The sequence below is a fragment of the Labeo rohita genome, chromosome 17 (genome assembly GCF_022985175.1).
Source record: "Labeo rohita strain BAU-BD-2019 chromosome 17, IGBB_LRoh.1.0, whole genome shotgun sequence".
NCBI classification, from domain to species: domain Eukaryota; kingdom Metazoa; phylum Chordata; class Actinopteri; order Cypriniformes; family Cyprinidae; genus Labeo; species Labeo rohita.
In genome coordinates, this window is record NC_066885.1 from 26,912,032 (window position 1) to 26,933,680 (window position 21,649).

Genomic DNA, 21,649 nt, shown 5'->3' on the forward strand with positions numbered 1-21,649 from the left:
ATGTTTTATTAATGCCAATATAATATGTATAATGCAGATTCGTGAATTTAAAAAAATCGAATAATCAGTCAGGTATCGCCAATAAAATGTATCATAAACACTCAATCTTATAAATATAAATTATGGTCAAAACATTCTGCACATGTGCAGATTCCTGAATGTAATAACTGTGTCTAATAATCAGTAAATAAATAAATCATAGTCCAGTGTCTTACCAGTATAATTTGCAGTCACAACACTGCAGATGTAGTCTGTGGAAGATTTTTTTTTTTTATGGGAGGCTTTCGGGGAACTAACCCACTGTAGCTAATGACAGCTGAAACGTTTTCCAATGGAACACAGTAATCCTGACCCCTTGCACTGTTAGCTGACCCTCTGCATATTTCAACAAACGGTTTCCAGGCTTCATAAATTGTTGTCTAGCAACATAATTAACGTTCTAGTCCTTGAGTAAATATCAGTGGTCCTTTGTGGGCTCGTGCAGGCGCACCCTTTGCATAACAATTTGCCTTTAACAGCCTCTCTGCGCATCACCGCGAATGAAACTGTAGTTCTTTTAATGGTCACGGCATAAGTGGAGGACATCTGGGTAAACAGACAACGCAAACCTTTCTGCTATTCCGAACAATCCCGCCGCCAAGACATTATGCTTCTGTCTTCCTAGAGCTAGCTTTTTTTCTTTTACTCTTTCGCCAAAACAAAAAATAGCAACCATACAGCTTACATCCCACAGTAACTAGACAGCAGATTTAAGTCAATTCAATTTAATATATTTATTTTAAAATATTACACAGAAAATATACAGATCTAGTTTACTATGCAGCATTTCTTCAATCAAAATCTACTAAAAACCATTGACTTGTTTGTTATGGCCACTATTTGATCACATTTATGTTTATTAGCTATAATTCTCTATCATAATATATTTTCACTTTTTGTTGTTGGATTTGTCCTTTTCAGCCTTTTTAAATAAAACCTCCATTTTGTTTTATAACAAAACATGAAGCTCCACCACATTTTGAATGCAAACGATCTTAAGTTAGCACTTACAAAAAGGTTCCCATAAAAGATGATTTCTCAAGCCAAAGTCTTTGGCACAATTAGCATAAATAAGATCTCAAGAGTGTACTCAAAGTAATTTGGTGCCTTAAATAAGTGTGTTTTCCATATTTGCCAAAATAAAATAAAACAATAAACCTACACTACTTGTGTAGTGTGTACAGACTGTGTAAATAATCCAGTCTTTCCAATGACAAGGACAAAGTGGGGCCATTTGTGGCAATTAGATAAATTCACCTTTGAACAGCAAGTGCTGCTGGTACTCGAGGTTTATTGGAGAATTTATCAGCCATTATAAGGCTTCAAACTCATCTATTCTCTGCTTGGTGTTGCCCATGCGGATCTGACGAAGCGTCTTGTACTTGTCCCTCCCGGCTTGTACATTTTCACTGTGCAAAATGTCGTTCTTAGTCTTCTTCGAGCTGTCTCGCGCCTCGGCCAGCTCAGAGCTCAGGGCCTAAAAACAATTTAAGATACAGTGAGTCATAAAGTACATATCAAATGGGACAGTTGAAATTAAAAATTGAGACGTGAGGTATAATTCATACTAATGCTGTAACTGAACGAATAGCTCCTGATTGGAGCTAAGTGATGATTTGAGATCAGCGCCGCTGAACGAGACATGTCGTTTAGAAATTAACCGAATGAATGTTGCGTATTATTCATACACAGACTATATGAATAAAGCATGAACAGAGTAATATAACATAGCATAATAAGGCTTAATATTGTAGACCAATTGTACAACGGTGTAGTGTTTTTGAGTAGAAACTGTTGAATTAATGATACAATGACACTCACCTACTGTTGTAATGATATATATCATCACTGCACTGGGTCCATGAACAAATATATATATATATATTTTTATAACATACAGTATTTAAAAGATTTTAGTAACTGAGATGAATCACAATCCTCACTGTGAGTAAGTACTATATGTATATAAATTGTAAACGAACTGAAAAAAAAAGATAATCATGAACATATTTATGTTTTTGAGCAAATCTCCTGAACAAATAATAAAATTACCCATAATCCAACATTCTGTTATATAACAAACTAATCTGAACTAATCAGTGAACGAATCTGCATCTGCATATACAAGCAAGTATTATGTGTGTATACGTATATAAACAGAAATAATAAGACTTGTTTTAACTGTCAACTGTGTTTTTAAACAAATCTTCTGAATCTGGATCAGTTTTAGGTGATCAAAAGATTCAATGAATCACTCAGATGAATCAAAATCCCCAATACAAACAAGTTTTATACATGTATACGTATATAAACAGAAATAATAAGACTTGTTTTAACTGTCAACTGTATTTTTGAGAAAATCTTCTGAATTTGGATCAGTTTTAGGTGTTAAGAAGATTCAACGAATCACTCTGAAGCAATTATTATATGTGTATATGTATATAAAGAGAGATAATAAGACTTGTTTTAACTGTCAACTGTATTTTTGAGAAAATCTTCTGAATTTGGATCAGTTTTAGGTGTTAAGAAGATTCAACGAATCACTCTGAAGCAATTATTATATGTGTATATGTATATAAAGAGAGATAATAAGACTTGTTTTAACTGTCAGCTGTGTTTTTGAGCAAATCTTGTGAATTTGGATCAGTTTTAGGTGATCAAAAGATTCAATGAATCACTCAGATGAATCAAAATCCCCAACACAAGCAAGTATTATATGTGTATACGTATATAAAGAGAGATAAGACTTTTTTTAAATGCCAACCCTTTTTTTTTAACAAATCTTCTGAATTTGGATCAGTTTTAGGTGATCAAAAGATTCAATGAATCACTCAGATGAATCAAAATCCCCAATACAAGCAAGTTTTATACATGTATATGTATATAAAGAGAAATAATAAGACTTGTTTTAATTGTCAACTCTGTTTTTGAGCAAATCTTGTGAATTTTGATCAGTTTTAGGTGATCAAAAGATTCAAAATCAAATCAAAATCCCCAATACAGGCAAGTTTTATACGTGTATATGTATATAAAGAGAAATAATAAGACTTGTTTTAACCCCAATACAAGTCTTCTGAATTTGGATCAAGGTTTTATGAATCACTCAGTGTATACATATATAAACAGAGATAATAAGACTTGTTTTAATTGTCAGCTTTGTTTTTGAGCAAATCGTCTGAATCTGGGTCTGTTTTAGGTGATCAAAAGATTCAATGAATCACTCAGATGAATCAAAATCCCCAATACAGCTCAATTTTATGTGTGTATACATATATGAACAGAGATACTATGACTTGTTTTAATTGTCAACTCTGTTTTTGAGCAAATCTTGTGAATTTGGATCAGTTTTAGGTGATCAAAAGATTCAATGAATCACTCAATGAATCAAAATCCCCAATACAACGCAATTTTATGTGTGTATACATATATAAACAGAGATAATAAGACTTGTTTTAATTGTCAGCTTTGTTTTTGAGCAAATCGTCTGAATCTGGGTCTGTTTTAGGTGATCAAAAGATTCAATTAATCACTCAGATGAATCAAAATCCCCAATACAGCTCAATTTTATGTGTGTATACATATATGAACAGAGATACTATGACTTGTTTTAATTGTCAACTCTGCGAATCTTCTGAATCTGGATCTGCTTTAGGTGTTAAAACGATTCAATGAATCACTCTGAAGCAAGTATTATATGTGTATACATATAAAAAGAGAGATAATAAGACTTGTTTTAACTGTCATTTGTGTTTTTGAGCAAATCTTCTGAATTTGGATCAGTTTTGGGTGATCAAAAGATTCAATAAATCACTCAGATTCATTGAAAGGAGAAAGGAAAGGAGCATTTATATGTCTAGGGGGGCCCTCAATGAATTGGGGATGTGTCTATGGTGGGAAGCGTGCAATCTGTGCTGTTTATTTACATTCACTATCGATTCACTATCGAGCCACAGTAAGTTGTTTGAGGGGGCAAGGCACGCAAATGACAATCCCAATCCTTGCTTCTAATTAACTTGTAATTATGTTTAGGAAATGTAATGTGCATATTACCATGAGCTGTTTCTGCACACGCTCGTTCTTCTCTGCCTCTGTGATGCGCTCCTCCTCATTGCGGTGGTCCTCGATGCCCTCCACTTGCAGTTCAGCACTATAGGTGCTGTTGTTCTCCTCATGATCATCATGATCGTTCTCCAAGGGTTCCTCCTCCATGGTCTGGGGCAGGGGCTCAGCTATAGGGGCAGCAACCACAGGGGACGACATAACAAGATGCAACTCCTCACGTGTCTTTTCCAGATCATCCTGTACCTCTTTAGCCTGAGAGAATTGAAGAGGTTCATTAGAAGCAGAAAAATGTATCCGTATTTTTCACTTTTTATGACTTCCACAATAAATACAATAAAAACGGTAGTGTATAGGCTGTTGAAAACTCACCCTGCTTTGCCATTCATTGGCTTCTTCTTCCTTGACTCTTCTGGCTTCCTCCAGTAAGGCAATCTTTGCAGTGTATTCTGCCAGTTCTGTTGCCTATATATAAAAAAAGAAAATAAATATAAATAAATAAAGAAAAGTTCTACCCCACTGCACAGTTCTTCACAGATTACAAAGATTTACACTGCTTAAGGTGTGTTTTGTGTGTTTATGAAAGTGTCCCCAGCTCACCAGCTGCTCCTGATTTTTCATCTGGTCCTCAGCTTGTCTGGCCAGCTCTTCTTTAGCCATCAGCGCCGCTTGTCTCTCAGCCTCCAGACGTGCCGCCTCCTCTTCCACCCGCCGCCTCTCTTCCTCCAGTTTCCGTGCCCTCTCAAACTGCTCTTTCAAATCTAAACAATACACAAATCAACCATAAGGGGGCAGCAGTCACTCAATTATACAATAGTGTTTATTGCAAGCATGTGCTAGTATGGTGGTCAATCACAGCATTCAGCATTTAAACATTTTGTTTAATAATAATAATAATAATAAAATAGTATTATTACAAATAATTGTAGTTTTTTAAATGTAATTAAATATCTATACATATACATTTAAAGGAGAACAACTTCCAGAACAACAATTTACAAATAATGTACTCACCCCCTTGTCATCCAAGATGTTCATGTTTTCAAAGGGCTCTAAATGATTCCAGCCGAAGAAAAAGGGTCTTATCTAGTGAAACAATCAGTCATTGTTTTCGAAAAATAAAAATTTGTATACTGTGCTACACAAAAGCTCATGTAGCACAGGCCCTGGGATGCACGTCCACGAGTCGTTCTTGAACGATTCGTTTATTTTGAATGAATCTTTAATGTGACTCAGTAAGAACGTGTCGTCTCGGGGAGTGATTCATTCAGTCACGCATGCGCAACATCCTATTAGGTTCTGTACTGGAATTAGTTCACCTGTTTCGAGTCGTTTGTTCATCTTATGGGGCTGTCACGTGATGCTGATGTTGCTAAAATGCACTAAATGACTCGAAAAAAGATTCGTTCATTTTGCTGAACGAGACTCAAAAATCCGAGTAGGTAAAATGATTTACCGATTTACCCATTTTACGAACTTCCCATCACTACTACGAATCACGTCTTTGAATCACCACGAGTTCATCGTCTGTGTACTTCGGTTTAAAAAGGTAGAGTATGTCGAAAAACTCATAGTAGTACATGAACGCGCATCCCAGAGCCTGTGCTACACCAGCTTTTGTGCTTAAAAAGTATACAGATTTTTATTTTCTGAAAAAAATGACAGATTGCTTCGCTAGATAAGACCCTTCTTCCTTGGCTGGGATCGTTTTGAGCCCTTTGAAGCTGCATTTAAACTACATTTTGGAAGTTCAAAATCGGGGCACCAATGAAGTCCATTATATGGAGAAAAATCCTGAAATGTTTTCCTCTAAAACCATAATTTCTTCACGACTGAAGACAGAAAGACATGAACATCTTGGATGACAAAGGGGTGAGTAAATTATTTGTGAATAATATAAATTAAAACATGCAATGTAGCATTGCAATGTATTATTACAAATAATAATTAGATGTTATATATATATATATATATGTAAGGGGCGTTTCCTCCAAGGAGGCAGGGGAGACAGTGGATATAATGGATGAGAAAAAAAAATCTTAGTACAAAAACAAAACAACACCAATATTACAAATTACAACATTAAAAAGTGTATAAATCCCTCATTTTTCAAAAGAAACATTGTCTAATAGTGACACCAGCAGGTGAGGTAACAGCAGGAGTCTGCGTCTCTCGCCTGCCCTGAGCTCACTGAATTTTAACAGACCACCTAAAGCGTGTGGTGGCTTTGGTGGGGGGTAACTGAGAATGACTGGGGGAAAGTCACATGATATGATTGGATGTTACTGGTTAGGTTCAGCTGTGATTGGTTCATGCATTAAATCCCGCCTCTTATGTTAGTGTGCATCCCATGTTCCCACAAATCAGTCTGAATGAACAATATAATGGCGTAAATGGGAAGACTAATGTAAAAAAGTAAGTAAACAACTCCCACACTTACATATAACCGCCTTGTTACATCAAAATAAGACTTAAATGGCATGAAAACATAATCTGTGGGAGTTCATTTTTCATGGTGAAAATGAAAGTAAATCTCTGTGTCTGTGACCAATATCTACTGAGCTTTGATGACTGAAGATTCGAAAAATTCAAAAACAGTAAAAAGTTAACTATTAAAAAGAAAAACTGAACATAATTCACAAATAAAATATACTTACGGAGGTATTATTTTGGAATCAAACTTGATGAGATTCATGCTTGGTTTTAATAAATAAAATATTGATTACACTGTTAATGTAAAAAACATAAAATAGAATAGTTTTTGTTTCTTTGCTTTGTTTTTTCTCTTTCTGAAAGTGTAATTAATGTTTAGTTAACCAAGAAAACACGACCGGGACATGAATTTACATTTGATTAATAAAAAAATATGTAAAGAACTTTGCCTTCTCATTTTGGAACACCACCACACACCACTTAGAGAGATTTGTGTGTGTGTGTGTGTGTGTGTGTGTATACATATATAGTCACAGTTACGTGTAGTTAGTTTAATTTTCATGGACGTGTAGCTTGTTTCTCATCATCTTGCTGTTTGCTTTGTGCCAGTTTCCTGCCACTCATCAGTTTCCATAAACACTCAGCTATTTTTAATTTTAAGTTCATCATCACTGTCTATTTAAGTTCCTCTTGGGTTTCTGTTCATGGTTGTTTGTGTTTTTGTATAGATTGTTACACATTTGGACTTTGCTCATTAAAATGACCTTCATTTTAGAACTTTTGCCTCTTTTTCATCTTTGCAAACTGTTAAACGGGACATATCACTTACTTGCATACTTTGATATACTTCATTGCATTGATTTCCAGACCAAAACATATGTGTTACTTTATTAAGTATATCAGATATGTAGTAATATTTTTTTGTACCTTTCTCAACCTTTTTGGTCTGCTCTTCAAACTGGACAAGCTTCATCATCATCTCCTGCTTCTCTCTCTCCACTCTCTCCTTTTCCTTCTCTATTGCTTCCCTTTTCTTTTTCTCATTCTCTAGCTGGGCTCTGGGAAGAAAACAGGTAGCGAATACATTTAATGATATACTCTTAATGGGAAAAAAATGTAAAAATCTTGGAGGAAAATTCACAAAGAAAAAAATTAAGTAAAACATATAAATAAAAGTAAACATTTATGTATTTCTTTCTTTCTTGCCCAATAATAATTCTAAAAATAGTGCCAGACTGGTGTCCTGCTGTGCTCATCAGTGCAGCTGGTCATTGGTATATAATGACGCACTCTGGGCAATGAACATTATGTCCTCACCTCTCCATCTGTCTCTGGTGTTTCTCCTCTCTGGCTTGAGCCTTCATCTGCTGCACCTCAATACTATCAGGTTTCCTGCGCTGCATGTAAAGTTCATGATTTCCCATGCACAGCTGCAGGATGCGCTTGTTAATACGCAGACGTGATGCATAGAACACAAAGTCCTGTAAAAACGAGAGAGAGAACAGTATGTGACACAGTTCATTATGCATAAATAATACGCCAAATATATTCTAACCAGCCTTCATGATTAAGAAAAACATTGTACACTTGAATTCACTTAAATATGAAGAATGTTTTTAAATTCTGCATTACAATTAATTTAGCTATTAATTTTGCAATGCTGTTATTTGCCAGTGGCCAACATACAATAATTTCAGGTGAAAAAAAGACATAAAATCATTCATGCAAATACTTACAGGAGCTTTTTTGTCAATGGGCTTGATTATGAACTTCTTGTCACTGAATGAGATGTTCCTTATTTCACTCCAAGGAAATCCAATCTTTGGAGTCAACCTAAGTAATGAAAAACAATAAAAAGTTTTGTCTTTTTTGTGTTTGTCAACAAACACGACAAACATCACAGACTTTGTGGTCCATTAGTCCTTAGGTGCAATGCCCTCTCCGCAATAAGTACTATGTGTTCGTGTTGACTTGTGTGGCTTGTTGTGGGTTTGGAGAGTCACTCCACAGGTCATTAACCCCACAGTCATGACAGCTGACCCCAATATCCCCAACCAACCTGACATAGTTTCTATACAATCAGTACTCCCTCACAAAAAAGGGCTTACCTGTCTTCTTTTTCATAGATGTTAAGTCCCAAAGCATCTACACCTAACCACAGGTCTGTTCCTTTCTTGTTCTTGATGTCGAAATAGTTGACACCATACATTTCTAAATCCTGTGAGATCTTTAAATACTCCAGCATGGAATCTTCCCTGGTGACACAAAATGTAAAAATTCAATGATAAACTTGTAGAGCGACATGAAAGTGAGCTGAACGGGAGGATGTAAGTCAACTCACTTGGGAATTCCTCTGTGCTCCTCATGCCAAATTTGGATCCTCTCCTCCCATTGTTCTTTAGTGAGTTTGTGCTGGTCAAGCACTCTGAAAACACAGAATATCAAATCAGCACACCTTCCCTGATTAAAATTAACCATGGTTTTACTATATATAAAACCAAAAACACAATGGTTAAACCACGGTAACCATAAACAAACCATGGTTTTGCTACTGTGTTTATACAAATGGTAATCAATCCTCCAAAAACATTGTTGCTACACTTTTACTATAATAAAATCATGGTTATTTTTTGTAAGGGTTTTGGTAGAATCGTACGACTAAAGTGTTGTGACCATATAACATAAATATATTTGGGGCCAAAATACAGTTGAGGTCGAAACTGTCAGAATCTGCAAAATGTTAATTATTTTACCAAAATAAGAGGGATCTTACAAAATGCATGTTATTGTTTATTTAGTACTGACCTGAATAAGATATGTTTACATATAGTCCACAAGAGAAAGTCATAAAAAATGACCCTGTTCAAAAGTTACTTAAAAAAAGTTAATACTTTATTCTTACCTGAATGATCAACAGATGTGTTTTTTTGTTTAGTGATAGTTGTTCGTGAGACCCTTGTTTGTCCTGAACTGTTAAACTACCTGCTGTTCTTCAGAAAAATCCTTCAGGTCCCACAAATTCTTTGGTTTTCTAGCATTTTTGTATATTTGAACCCTTTCCAACAATGACTGTATGATTTTAAGATCCATCTTTTCACACTGAGGACAACTGAGGGACAACGCTCAAACGCTCACTGATGCTTCAGAAAGAAAAACTATGCATTAAGAGCCAGGGGGTGAAAACTTTTGAACAGAATGAAGATGTGTACATTTTGCCATAATATCATATTTTTTCATTTAGTACTGCCCTTCAGAGGCTATAGGACATACTTATATGTTTCCCAGAAGACAAAATAAGGTAAATTTACCCTGATCTTCAAATTCCAAAAGTTTTCACCCCCCACCTCTTAACGCATTGTGTTTCCTTCCGGAGCATCAGTGAGTGTTTGAACCTTCTGTAATAGTTGCATATGAGTCTCTCAGTTGTCCTCAGTGAGACAAGATGGACCTCAAAATCATACATTGTTGGAAAAGGGTTGAAATACACAAAAATGCTGGAAAACCAAAGAATTTGTGGGACCTGAAGGATTTTTCTGAAGAACAGCAGACAGTTTAACTGTTCACGACAAAGTTCAAGTACATCATTCAGGTACTGTAGCAACAGAGTGTTAAACATCAAGTGTATGTAAACTTTTGAATAAGCTCATTTTTATAAATTCAACTTTTATTTTCTCTTGTAGACTACATGTAAACATCTTTTATGTGAAATATCATATTCAGGTCAGTACTAAATAAAACATGCATAACATTTTGTATGATCCCTCTTATTTTGGTAAAATAATTCACATTTTGCAGATTCTGCAAGGTGTGTGTAAACTTTTGACCTCAACTGCATGTCCAAATGATGTCAAGTTTAACATATTTAATGAAAATATATTTAGCCAACTCAATTAATCAATTTAATTAAATTAATACAACACTTAACCATAACAAACAGGTGTGTTGGAGCAGTACTAGAACTGACCCCAGGTAAGCAGACCTCCAGAAACATGAATAAGCACCCCTTATTTAAGTCATTTCAAATGGCTAAATCATTAGAATGCACTGAATTCCCACTCACCTCTGAGGCAGAAGCCGCTCGTTCACTAGGTATCCAGATTTGTGTCCTTCCGGTGAATGGTCTCCAAATTTGGACTGAACAGCATAGGAGGCCAGCAGAACAGCTGTCTCTGGGGGGCAGTAGATCTCATCGCTCAAGATGCCTTCCTTCACTTGCAGGAAGAAGAGCTTTTTTGTGATGTCCTGAATCAGCTCCTCAGCCACATCTTCAGGGTAGTGCTTGGCCCGAAACTTAAACTGCAGAGGGTTCTCTTGCTTCACCTCTTGAGAGGACACCTATGAAATCAGAATCAAGAGTGAATAAGATGCTATGATACAAAGGAGATATTTTAGTGACAGAACAGTAAAACAACCCTATATTATGTGTTATTATATGATGCTATGTATATTAAGTGACAACTTGACAACTCTACAAAATAGGGGTGAACTGGAATACATATCTTAAGGGCAAACAAAATGAAGTATTGTTCTAAGACCTAAACGTTAGTATCCCAACTGCATTACAAGCAGCTTAATCTTTTTAAATGTGTCATATATTGCAAGCATTTAACAAACACAATCACATGTCAGAAAGTGAGCCTTCAAGAGAAGTAAATGTAAGAATCTCCACTTATAGATAACATGTTCTTGGAATGTTCCTGTGCTGTTTCTAGGGTGTTTGGGTGGTTGCTAAGGTGGTGAAATACTGACTAAAGTCAAAAGAGCCCACCCCCACATCTCTGTGTTATTTTAGTCTATAGATTTGCATTGGGTGCCAGTAAGTCTATGGGTTCTTTTGTCTGTTTTATCATAAAATCATTACGAGTCTCCAAAGCAAGCATTATTATGTCCCTCCTTATTAAGCTACACAATTTATGATTAATAAGATATTCATTCATTAGGGTTAAATAATAATAGTACGCTTGGTTGCCTTAGCAAATGCTGCTAATAAAATACAAGTATGAGTGCCATATATGACACTAGCAAATTGTTAGAATAATGAAATTGAGTCTGCTTTAGAACTGCCTGTGCATATCATTAATGTTAATGCATTATTAATGTGTTATTAGCATATTATTAATGCTAATCGAAGCATTGTACATATTAAGCATTTATTGTTTCTTGTCTAACAACATAGGGTAGGAAAACGTTCAAAAACAAAATCAAGAATACCTTTTTGTCCAGCTTCAGCCATGTCAGAACGCCTTTGGTGTCCATGAATTGCAGACCGAAGTACCAGACCTCACGCACACCCACCGTCTTAACCACCTGAATACATCAACACGGTAAAACATAGCCCAATGCTAAATGTATAAGCAAAAACTGGTGTACATTTAAAACATATACCTAATCACCTCAGCACTTGATAAACAAGCATGACGTTACGCTGTAGGTCAAACAATGGGAGTCTCTCCTTTTAGTAGATTAGAATAGGAACTCAACACTAAACTTCATGCTATCAACAGGGAGGGAAATACCACCTATCCTGACTTCTTATCAGTTAGGTGTGTGCAAACAGGCAGAGATGGTGTCCTCCACCTTGGTTTTGTATTCCATGTCATACCAATGAGCCTCACCAATCACCATATAACTAGGTAGTTTAGCATTAGTAATCTGAATAGTATCTGAAAAATGATTTACACCCAGTGACCATGAGCATGAATTCAGGTCTGACTAAGGTGAGTAAAATGCTTAGGAAATTAGTTGCAAAGTTTTGCTGCAAAAAGAAGGTTGCTATTTCAGAGATACAAGTTACTACACGTTGATGAGTCATTGTGATAGAATGAAATTAGTGCATCTCGATTGCATAGGTGTGCATAGTAGTAAAAATAGTTTATGCAAGTGCATATCTGTTTGGTAGAAGGTTTTATTCATAGCATGGTGAGAATATTAATTTTTTAAATATTACTTTTGAGTTATTTTTTCCAGCATGCAGAATGAAACTACAAACATGTTCCCTAATCTGTATATTAAGTGGAGGGAGTTTAGCTTTAGGTTTAACCCTGTAAAGCCTGACATATGAAATCATAGTCAGAAAAATCAATTTTTAAAAAAAAAAATGGCACAGATTACTGAAACTTACTGAGTACGTTTTTATTCAAAGGCCCAAACTGAGCAAAAGTATTTAAGCAGTTGTTGATATTTTTATGACCAAAAAGCAAGATGAAATTAAAAATAATTACAACTCTGTGAGACTGTTACAACAGTAGCCTATGGAAGCTAATTTTCGCCACTGAATAAAAAAAGATAATTGTGACTTTTTATCTCACAATTCTGACTTCAGTTGCAAGTTAAGTCAGAATTGTGAAATATAAACTCGCAATTGTGAGAACATATTATTTTTCCCCCTCAAAATTGGACTTTATAACTTGCAATTGTGAGTTTATATCTCGCAATTCTGAGAAAAAAAGTCAGAATTGTGAGATACAAACTTGCAATTACGAGAAAAAAGTCACAATTGTGAGTTTATATCATGCAATTATGAGAAAAAAGTCGAGATTTGCGAGACATAAACTCAAAATTCAGAAATTCAGAAATTGTAAGATATAAACTTGCATTTGTGAGAAAAGGTCAGAATTGCAAGTTACAAACTCGCATTTGCGAGAAAAAGTCAGAATTGCGAGATACAAACTTGGAATTGCAAGAAAAAAAGTCAGAATTGTGTGATATAAACTCCCATTGCAAGAAAAAGTCAGAATTGCTAGATACAAACTCACATCTGCGAGGTTTTTATCTTGCAATTCTGACTTTATTTCTCGCAAGTTTATATCACGCAATTCTGAGAAAAAAGACAGAACTGTGAGTTTATATCTTGCAATTCTGAGAAAAAAGTCAGAATTGCAAGATATAAACTTGCGTTTGCGAAAAAAAGTCAAAATTGCAAGATATAAACTTGCGTTTGTGAAAAAATGTCAGAATTGCGAGATATAAACTTGCGTTTGCGAAAAAATGTCAGAATTGCGAAATACAAACTTGCAGTTGCAAGAAAAGGTCAGAATTGTGGGATACAAACTCACAATTGTGAGAAAAAATAGCAGAATTGCAAGATATAAACTTGCAACTGTGAGGAAAAAACTCAGAATTGTGAGATATAAACTTGCAATTGCAAGAAAAGGTCAGAATTGTGGGATAAAACTCGCAACTGCAAGAAAAGGTCAGAATTGTGGAATACAAACTCGCAATTGCGAGAAAAAATACCAGAATTGTGAAATACAAACTTGCAATTGTGAGAAAAAATACCAGAACTGCGAAATATAAACTTGCAATTGTGAGTAAAATGTCAGAATTACAAGATATAAACTTGCAATTGCAAGGAAAAAGTCAGAATTGCAAGATTCAAACTCGCAATTGCGAGAAAAAATACCAGAATTGCGAGATACAAACTTGCAATTGCAAGAAAAGGTCAGAATTGTGAGATACAAACTCGCAGTTGTGAGAAAAAATACCAGAACTGCGAAATATAAACTTGCAATTGTGGGTAAAAAGTCAGAATTGCAAGATACAAACTTGCAATTGCAAGAAAAGGTCAGAATTGTGGGATAAAACTCGCAATTGCGAGAAAAAATATCAGAAATACAAGACACAAACTCACATTTGTGTGAAATTTTTAACTTGCAATTATGACTTTATTTCTTGCAATTGTGAGTATATATGGTGCAATTCTGACTTTAATAACTCACATGGAATTCTGAGAAAAAAAGTCCAAATTGTGAGATAAAAAGTCACAATAACCTTTTTTTTATTCCGTGGCAAAAACGGGCCTCCATAAGTAGCAGGCTACTTACAAAAAATGCATATAAATATCAATTGTCTTACAATATCTCTTAGTCTATATAGTCTATACCTCCAAAAAAGATCAGAATGTTCAAATAAATGTTCCACAGAAGCCTAATGTATCATATTTGATACTCACAATTGAAAAATGAATGTTGAACAATCAAGTAAACCTGACTGAATGGTTCTTTGTGGAACCAAAAATGGTTCTTCTTAAGAGTGTAGGGTTAAAAACCACATAAGACAGCTGATTCTTCACATGCCGTCTCTCTGGCTGAGCTGAAATCAGGAGGATTTCAGGAGCCATCGCTCACCTGTTCAAAGAGCTGTTTGCCTGTTGTAACCGACTGGATTGCAAATTCCAGCTCGGCATCCATTGTAGTGACACGGACATTGATCTGCAGAGAACAAACATAAGTGTTTTTCCATTGTTACTGAATCAAGCATCAAGAGTCAATAAAAGCATAAATGTGATGGTATTTGTACAGAAAAATTAAATATGCCATTTCAACAGAACAGTTTTGTTGGCCAGATGTTCATACAATGAAATATATTTTACAGGGTAAACACCTTAATTACATTACAGCTATGTCATATCAGATATGTAATATCACTTGCAATATCATTTGGAACATCAGCTATCAAAAGCATGTTAACTATAATCGTGGAATGCTATGTTACCTTAATGACATCTCATTCCACAAAGCCACTAGTAATAAAGTCTTATACCAGATCTGCATTGTGCAATGTCCTCCAGATGACTGACAACAACAGAGGTGATTTCAACAGATTAAACTGACATTCAAGGGTGTGACATTATTAACTCAACTTTGACATTTTTATAATCTGTGAGGTTAGTTTTAGATTTTAACCAACAAAGAATACTTGTACTTGTAAACACAAACAAAAAACAGATCTGTGCCCAGTAGAGATTCCATGAATTCTATTCTAAAAAGTTCAGTCCAGCACACTTTATACAAGCTTTCATAACAACCCAGTGAACCTTGACAGAGTCTTACAGGCATTGTCAAAGTTACACAACTTTCATGTGAACTTACTCTAGAGCTGTAAAGATAAACCCTTCAAACTTGTGCAACATATGTTAGCAAAATTACTCTCAGAAACCAAGACCCATCGACGGCTCAGTTCAACGCTTTCTTCTTGTTATTGGTACCTATTAACAAAGCTTATATATATTTAGAATTAGCACATTTAGTGGCTCTAATCATGAGAAAAGTGACAAGTGCCATAACACTCAAGCTGCAATAGCTGTTACACCCAGTCGTTAGTATTTAGCCACATCAGCAAGTAAATGATCTGCCTGTTTAGAACAGTATTGGTCACCTACTCTAAAACTTTTGGCACCTGCTGCTGACAATACAAAACTGCAACAATTTCCACTACTTAAAATTCTAGAAAAATCTGCGATCAAGCATAAATAGTATAGATCATGTTCAATGAAGATATTTTGTAAATTTCATACTGTAAATATATATCAAAACTTATTTTTTTATATTTTTTGAGTAATATGCATTGCTAAGAACTTCATTTTGTCAACTTTAAATGCGATTTTCTCAATATTTATATTTTTTATTTTTTTTATTTTTTTTGCACCCTAAATTAATCGAAAGCTTATTTATTCAGCTTTCAGTTGATGTATAAAACTTAATTTCACAAAATTGACCCTTATGATTGGTTTTGTGGTCCAGAGTCACATATGGTATAAAAGACAAATGGTGTGATAGATTATAGATAAAAACTATATAATTGTTATTGGTTAACTTGGATAATGCATAGGTTAAAGTTACCTCACCATATGCAATACCGTTTAAAAGTTTGAGGTCTGTGAGATATTTGTTTCTGATGCAAAGCATTACTCCAGTCTTTAGCGTCAGATAATTCTTCAGAAATCATTTTAATATGCTGATTTGCTCAAGATTTCTTATGATCATCAGTTTAACAGTTAACTTCTAAACAGATATGCTTGTTAATATTTTTGTGGAAACCAAAATACTTTTTTTTAGGATTCTTTGATTAGAAAGTTCAAAATAACACAATTTGTTTGAAATAAAAATCAAATTTCAAATGTCTATTACTTTTGTTAAATTTAGTGCATCCTTGCAAGTTTATTACTAACCCCAAACTTTTTGATAACAAAATAGATTATTTTTTACAGTAGAAACACGATTTTGGAATTCTGTACCAATGAATTTATGGTGAAAATCTATAATACACTTAAAAAACAATACACACTCACTTTAAAATTCAGATATGTTTTTAAAATAATGCGATTCACTATCATTCATACTGAAAAACAATTGCATTTTTCCTATTGGATTATCAACCTCAGATTCAGTTATAAATCATATATGAAGATATTAATAAAAATGACAACAAATTAGAAAGTACAAGGTCTCCAATTATCTGAGTATCCTGAATACGACTATCAAAGTCACATAATGCAAATGAACCTTTATCAGCAAGCCCTTAGATAAGGGCACCACAGGCCTGCAACTCTGTCAAAAGAGTTTAAATCACTGCTGCCACTATGGAATCTCTTTATATGAGAACTACACTACAGCATATATTGAACAGAATATTCACTTGAGTCCCCTTTAGGGTGGGGTGTTTGGATCCCCCTTGGTAGAAATTGCATTCAGGCCCCCTCATCCTAACCTTTCCCCCTAACCTTTATGGTGCCCCTGATACTACACACATACCACTATGTATTCATTAGCACATACGGTTTTTAAAATGGTTTTGGTCTTATCAGTAAGTGGCATACAAGCTGCTTATTACTGGCAACTTCAGTTTACCTTTATCCAAAGAAAATAAACACTGATCCCAATGCCAGCATGGCAGATATAATCTATAATCTTCAAAGCTTGTCCTCTCGGCTGGATTTGTCCTAACAATGGAACTGACTGCGTGAGTGCTACTGTTTAATCCAGCAGTCACCATCTCCATGAGCAACCATCAGAGCTGCAAATTTCATCTAACAGGAAGAAAGACCCGAAGTACGTCATAACACAGCGTGACAACTAAACCTGCATGTCTCATTTGCCTGAAGGGTACAGACTCACAAGCCGGTGTTAACCTCACAGACAAGTGTTTGTGCTCAAGTACTTCTTCATAAGCTTAAAAAAAACTTTAGGTCATTCTCAGATTTAATTAATGTTTTGGGCAATTCACAAATGAAAACAGCCTGGATAAAATGTATATGTTTGTGTAATAGAAAAAAAACAGGTCATAATTTCTTTAAAGCTTTTAACCACTTTTAATCACTTTTTTTTTTTCTAGCTTCTTTTAATGATTTTGCAGTGTCACAAATTAATTTCAAAAAGTACAATTAATCCTCTCAATTAATCTGAGTGCATGAAAGCTGCATGCACAATAATTACAATAAAACTGGGTGTTAAAGTCTGTCTATGATCATCTTTTTTTTTTACACATTTAAATTAATTAAACTTGGAGGACAATGTTAAATGAACTGCCACCAATGGAAGATTTTTTATTTGATTTTAACAAAATAATTCATAATTAACAAATAATTAATTCATTTATAATGTGCTATTCAACCACTCTTAAAAATAAAGGTTCCAAAAGGGTGTTCCCCAAAGAACCTTTCAGTGAACAGTTCCTAAAAGAACCATTTTGAAGAACATTTAAAAAATCTATAGAACCTTTTCTGTGTTTGAAAGGTTCCGTGGATGTTTAACGTTCTTTATAGAACTACTGATGCCAATAAAGAACTTTCATTTTTAAGAGCATGGAATGCTACATTTATATATTTTTCTCAGACACTTATTGAAAAGGTTGCTAATTAATAATAAAATACAACATGCAATATTATAAAATATTTATACACTGTAAAAAAGCTGTACAAATATGGCACGTACTGTATTAATATTAAGGATTTTTTTTGTATTCATTTTTTTTTTACAAATGTTTTACTTGTGTTTTGTTTTTTGCACTTTATTGCGTCATTTTCAGTTAAATTATTGGATAATGTCCTGGCGTTTTTATACGGTGTGTTATATATTTTAAAGAGATTTTTCATAAAGATACAATGAAAATATACATTTTAACATTACACTCTTACCACTCAAATATCTACAATATTTACAAAATGTAAAAACCTTATCGAATAAGCTGGTTTACCAGTAATCTCTCTCAAATGTTAGACAGTAATTAGAGTGACATCACATCCTGGTATTCAAATATTAATGCCAAAAGTATGTTCACACCAGCATAATCTGCGTCTAGCTAATCTTTTACTTTTGCGGCATGAGCGCAGCATGAACTCATCCCCATTGTCTAAGTCTAGTTAATGTGTAAAGACTTGTACTCAAGAATGTTAACCATCAAATTAATAGTTAGTTTCCTCCTAAAGTGTGAGGTAGTCACTACACCTTGAAATATAAAAATATTAGATAATAGAATTTCAAGTATAACCACTAATAGGCATTTATAAGATGCACAAGGTTACTCCTCAACACTGTAAAAAAATATATTGAGGCAATATAGTAATAAATTGCAGCTTTATCTTGATGCAACTACTAACTTCTTTTAACATCATGGATTTTGTCAGTCAGAACACATTACAAACATATTAAATAAAAAAAAAATACTGTTAAGCTATGAAACTTTTTGTAATGTTTGAGTGTTTAGGCTATGAGAAAGGCCTGTTGTAACTCACATACGAAATTTCCAAACAAGACATGATTCAACAAATTTATATAAACATACAAAGACGTTAGCACGCCTGTATGGATTAATATGAGATATAGAAAGATAATTCTTAAAATCCTTGTGTAATACAGATGATTTGCATAACTGTTTCCAGTTATGACACTGTTGTTCTACGCAATAAACCTTTATGTTTAATAAAAACAAAAGAGCTACTTACAATCTTAGGCATTGTCGGTTGTGTGGGGACCAGCTGAAGAGAGAAACCAGAGACGCAGCGACCGAGCTGAACAGTGAGCGCTAGAGACTCATTTCTGAGTCATTTTCGATAGATGGTGTCAAAGCCTCGCCCCAGCGATAGCTAGTACGATAAGTTAGTTAGACCACTCGAGTTAAAGAGTGCCAACAGGTCTGTGCTTACAGTGCACCTGCGCTGTAAAGTCGACCTTTGATCTGGATCGCGTCCAGATGGCGACGCGACACAACTGGAGCGCGCACACAGCCTTGGTGATTTGTCGCGTCGTTAACAATGACAGAAAATCTTTAACAGCTTACTGTCACATTAGAGCATTACAATCCATATAGTCCGGGCGGAGAAAACATGGGCGCGGTTGAGGTTGATAATCTACTGCAAGGTGCATATCTAGGCAGTCACTTTCTGTACTTTAGTAGGCTACAGGTAGGCTAATAAACACAAATATTTATCCCTAGAAAGTATTTCCCTGGTGAAAAAAACAGCATATGCTGGTTAGGTAGGTTTTGATGCTGGTTTATGCTGGTCCTTAGCTGGTTTATGCTGGTCCTTTGCTGGTTTAAGCTGGTCCTTTGCTGGTTTTTGCTGGTCCTTTGCTGGTTTAAGATGGTCCTTAGCTGGTTTATGCTGGTCCTTAGCTGGTTTAAGATGGTCCTTAGCTGGTTTATGCTGGTCCTTTGCTGGTTTAAGCTGGTCCTTTGCTGGTTTTTGCTGGTCCTTTGCTGGTTTAAGATGGTCCTTAGCTGGTTTATGCTGGTCCTTAGCTGGTTTAAGATGGTCCTTGGCTGGTTTATGCTGGTCCTTAGCTGGTTTATGCTGGTCCTTTGCTGGTTTAAGATGGTCCTTAGCTGGTTTATGATGGTCCTTTGCTGGTTTAAGATGGTCCTTTGCTGGTTTTTGCTGGTCCTTTGCTGGTTTAAGATGGTCCTTAGCTGGTTTATGCTGGTCCTTAGCTGGTTTAAGATGGTCCTTAGCTGGTTTATGCTGGTCCTTAGCTGGTTTAAGATGGTCCTTTGCTGGTTTAAGCTGGTCCTTTGCTGGTTTAAGATGGTCCTTAGCTGGTTTATGCTGGTCCTTTGCTGGTTTAAGATGGTCCTTTGCTGGTTTAAGCTGGTCCTTTGCTGGTTTAAGCTGGTCCTTAGCTGGTTTATGCTGGTCCTTTGCTAGTTTAAGATGGTCCTTAGCTGGTTTATGCTGGTCCTTTGCTGGTTTAAGCTGGTCCTTTGCTGGTTTAAGATGGTCCTTTGCTGGTTTTTGCTGGTCCTTTGCTGGTTTAAGCTGGTCCTTAGCTGGTTTATGCTGGTCCTTTGCTGGTTTAAGCTGGTCCTTTGCTGGTTTAAGATGGTCCTTTGCTGGTTTAAGCTGGTCCTTTGCTGGTTTAAGCTGGTCCTTAGCTGGTTTATGCTGGTCCTTTGCTGGTTTAAGATGGTCCTTTGCTGGTTTAAGCTGGTCCTTTGCTGGTTTAAGCTGGTCCTTAGCTGGTTTATGCTGGTCCTTTGCTAGTTTAAGATGGTCCTTAGCTGGTTTATGCTGGTCCTTTGCTGGTTTAAGCTGGTCCTTAGCTGGTTTATGCTGGTCCTTTGCTAGTTTAAGATGGTCCTTAGCTGGTTTATGCTGGTCCTTTGCTGGTTTAAGCTCGTCCTTAGCTGGTTTATGCTGGTCCTTTGCTGGGTTAAGCTGGTCCTTTGCTGGTTTTTGCTGGTCATGTTGCTGGTCAAGGACCAGCATGAACCAGCAAAGGACCAGCATAAACCAGCTAAGGACCAGCATAAACTAGCAAAGGACCAGCTTAAACCAGCATCAAAACATACCTGCCAGCATATGCTGTTTTTTTCACCAGGGTTGAACACTTAAAACTATAAATGACAATTAAAATCGTTTAAATATCACAAAATATCTTAAGAGTTTATGAGGAAAGTGTCAAAAAGCAGTGTCAAATTTCACACCTTTAAGGCAAAACTTTATTTTAAATGGTTTTAAATGCTAAAACACTAAAACACAATAAAGATTAATATGTCTAATAAAATCACATTACTACTATATTGTTCAAATTTGACTAATTGCAAAAACGTAAACAAAATTGCTATATTTCCTAGCAAAATTCTAGCATTTTTTCCTCATTTGATTCACGAACAAATGACTCTTATGATCCGGTTCATTCTAAAGGACACAACATACCGGTTTGAATCATTCTCATGAATTTTCAGTGAATCTTTCAGAACGGCTACTGAGTCAACATATGACTCACTCACTGAACTGCAAGTTCCATGTAAATGCATCATTTCAGCTATTAGACTGCTCTTACTTGCTGTCTCAGATTTGCATCAGTGATTATGTTATTTTTGTTTAAAACTGTAAAAAAAA

The 21,649-nt window shown here is 35.3% G+C and overlaps 1 protein-coding gene across 2 annotated transcripts; it reads right to left on the reverse strand.

Moving 5' to 3' along the window:
- Positions 1-748: 748 nt before the first annotated feature.
- Positions 749-19,515, reverse strand: ezra (ezrin a). 2 transcript variants are annotated; one of them, XM_051133469.1, is made up of 13 exons: positions 19,253-19,515; positions 14,658-14,741; positions 11,743-11,838; positions 10,592-10,866; positions 8,873-8,956; positions 8,640-8,786; positions 8,268-8,364; positions 7,849-8,012; positions 7,459-7,589; positions 4,699-4,859; positions 4,471-4,563; positions 4,090-4,353; positions 749-1,516 (listed from the first exon to the last, which is right to left on the reverse strand). In XM_051133469.1, the coding sequence occupies exons 1-13, from the start codon at positions 19,262-19,264 to the stop codon at positions 1,352-1,354; spliced, it is 1,773 nt and encodes a 590-aa protein (XP_050989426.1). In that variant the 5' UTR covers positions 19,265-19,515; the 3' UTR covers positions 749-1,351. The 2 variants fall into 2 exon arrangements, with proteins under 2 accessions (XP_050989426.1, XP_050989427.1); XM_051133470.1 differs by lacking the exons at positions 10,592-10,866; positions 11,743-11,838; positions 19,253-19,515 and having other exon boundaries at positions 14,658-14,716.
- Between the last annotated feature and the right edge of the window lie 2,134 nt (positions 19,516-21,649).

Bases quoted from the DNA above. Each gene is read 5' to 3' on its own strand.
- ezra (XM_051133469.1), bottom strand. The intron at 4,354-4,470 runs GTGAGTTTTCAA...CAATTCTCTCAG, and splicing joins CCAATGAATGGCAAAGCAGG to GCTAAAGAGGTACAGGATGA. The intron at 1,517-4,089 runs GTAATATGCACA...AATTGTTTTTAG, and splicing joins GTGTGCAGAAACAGCTCATG to GCCCTGAGCTCTGAGCTGGC.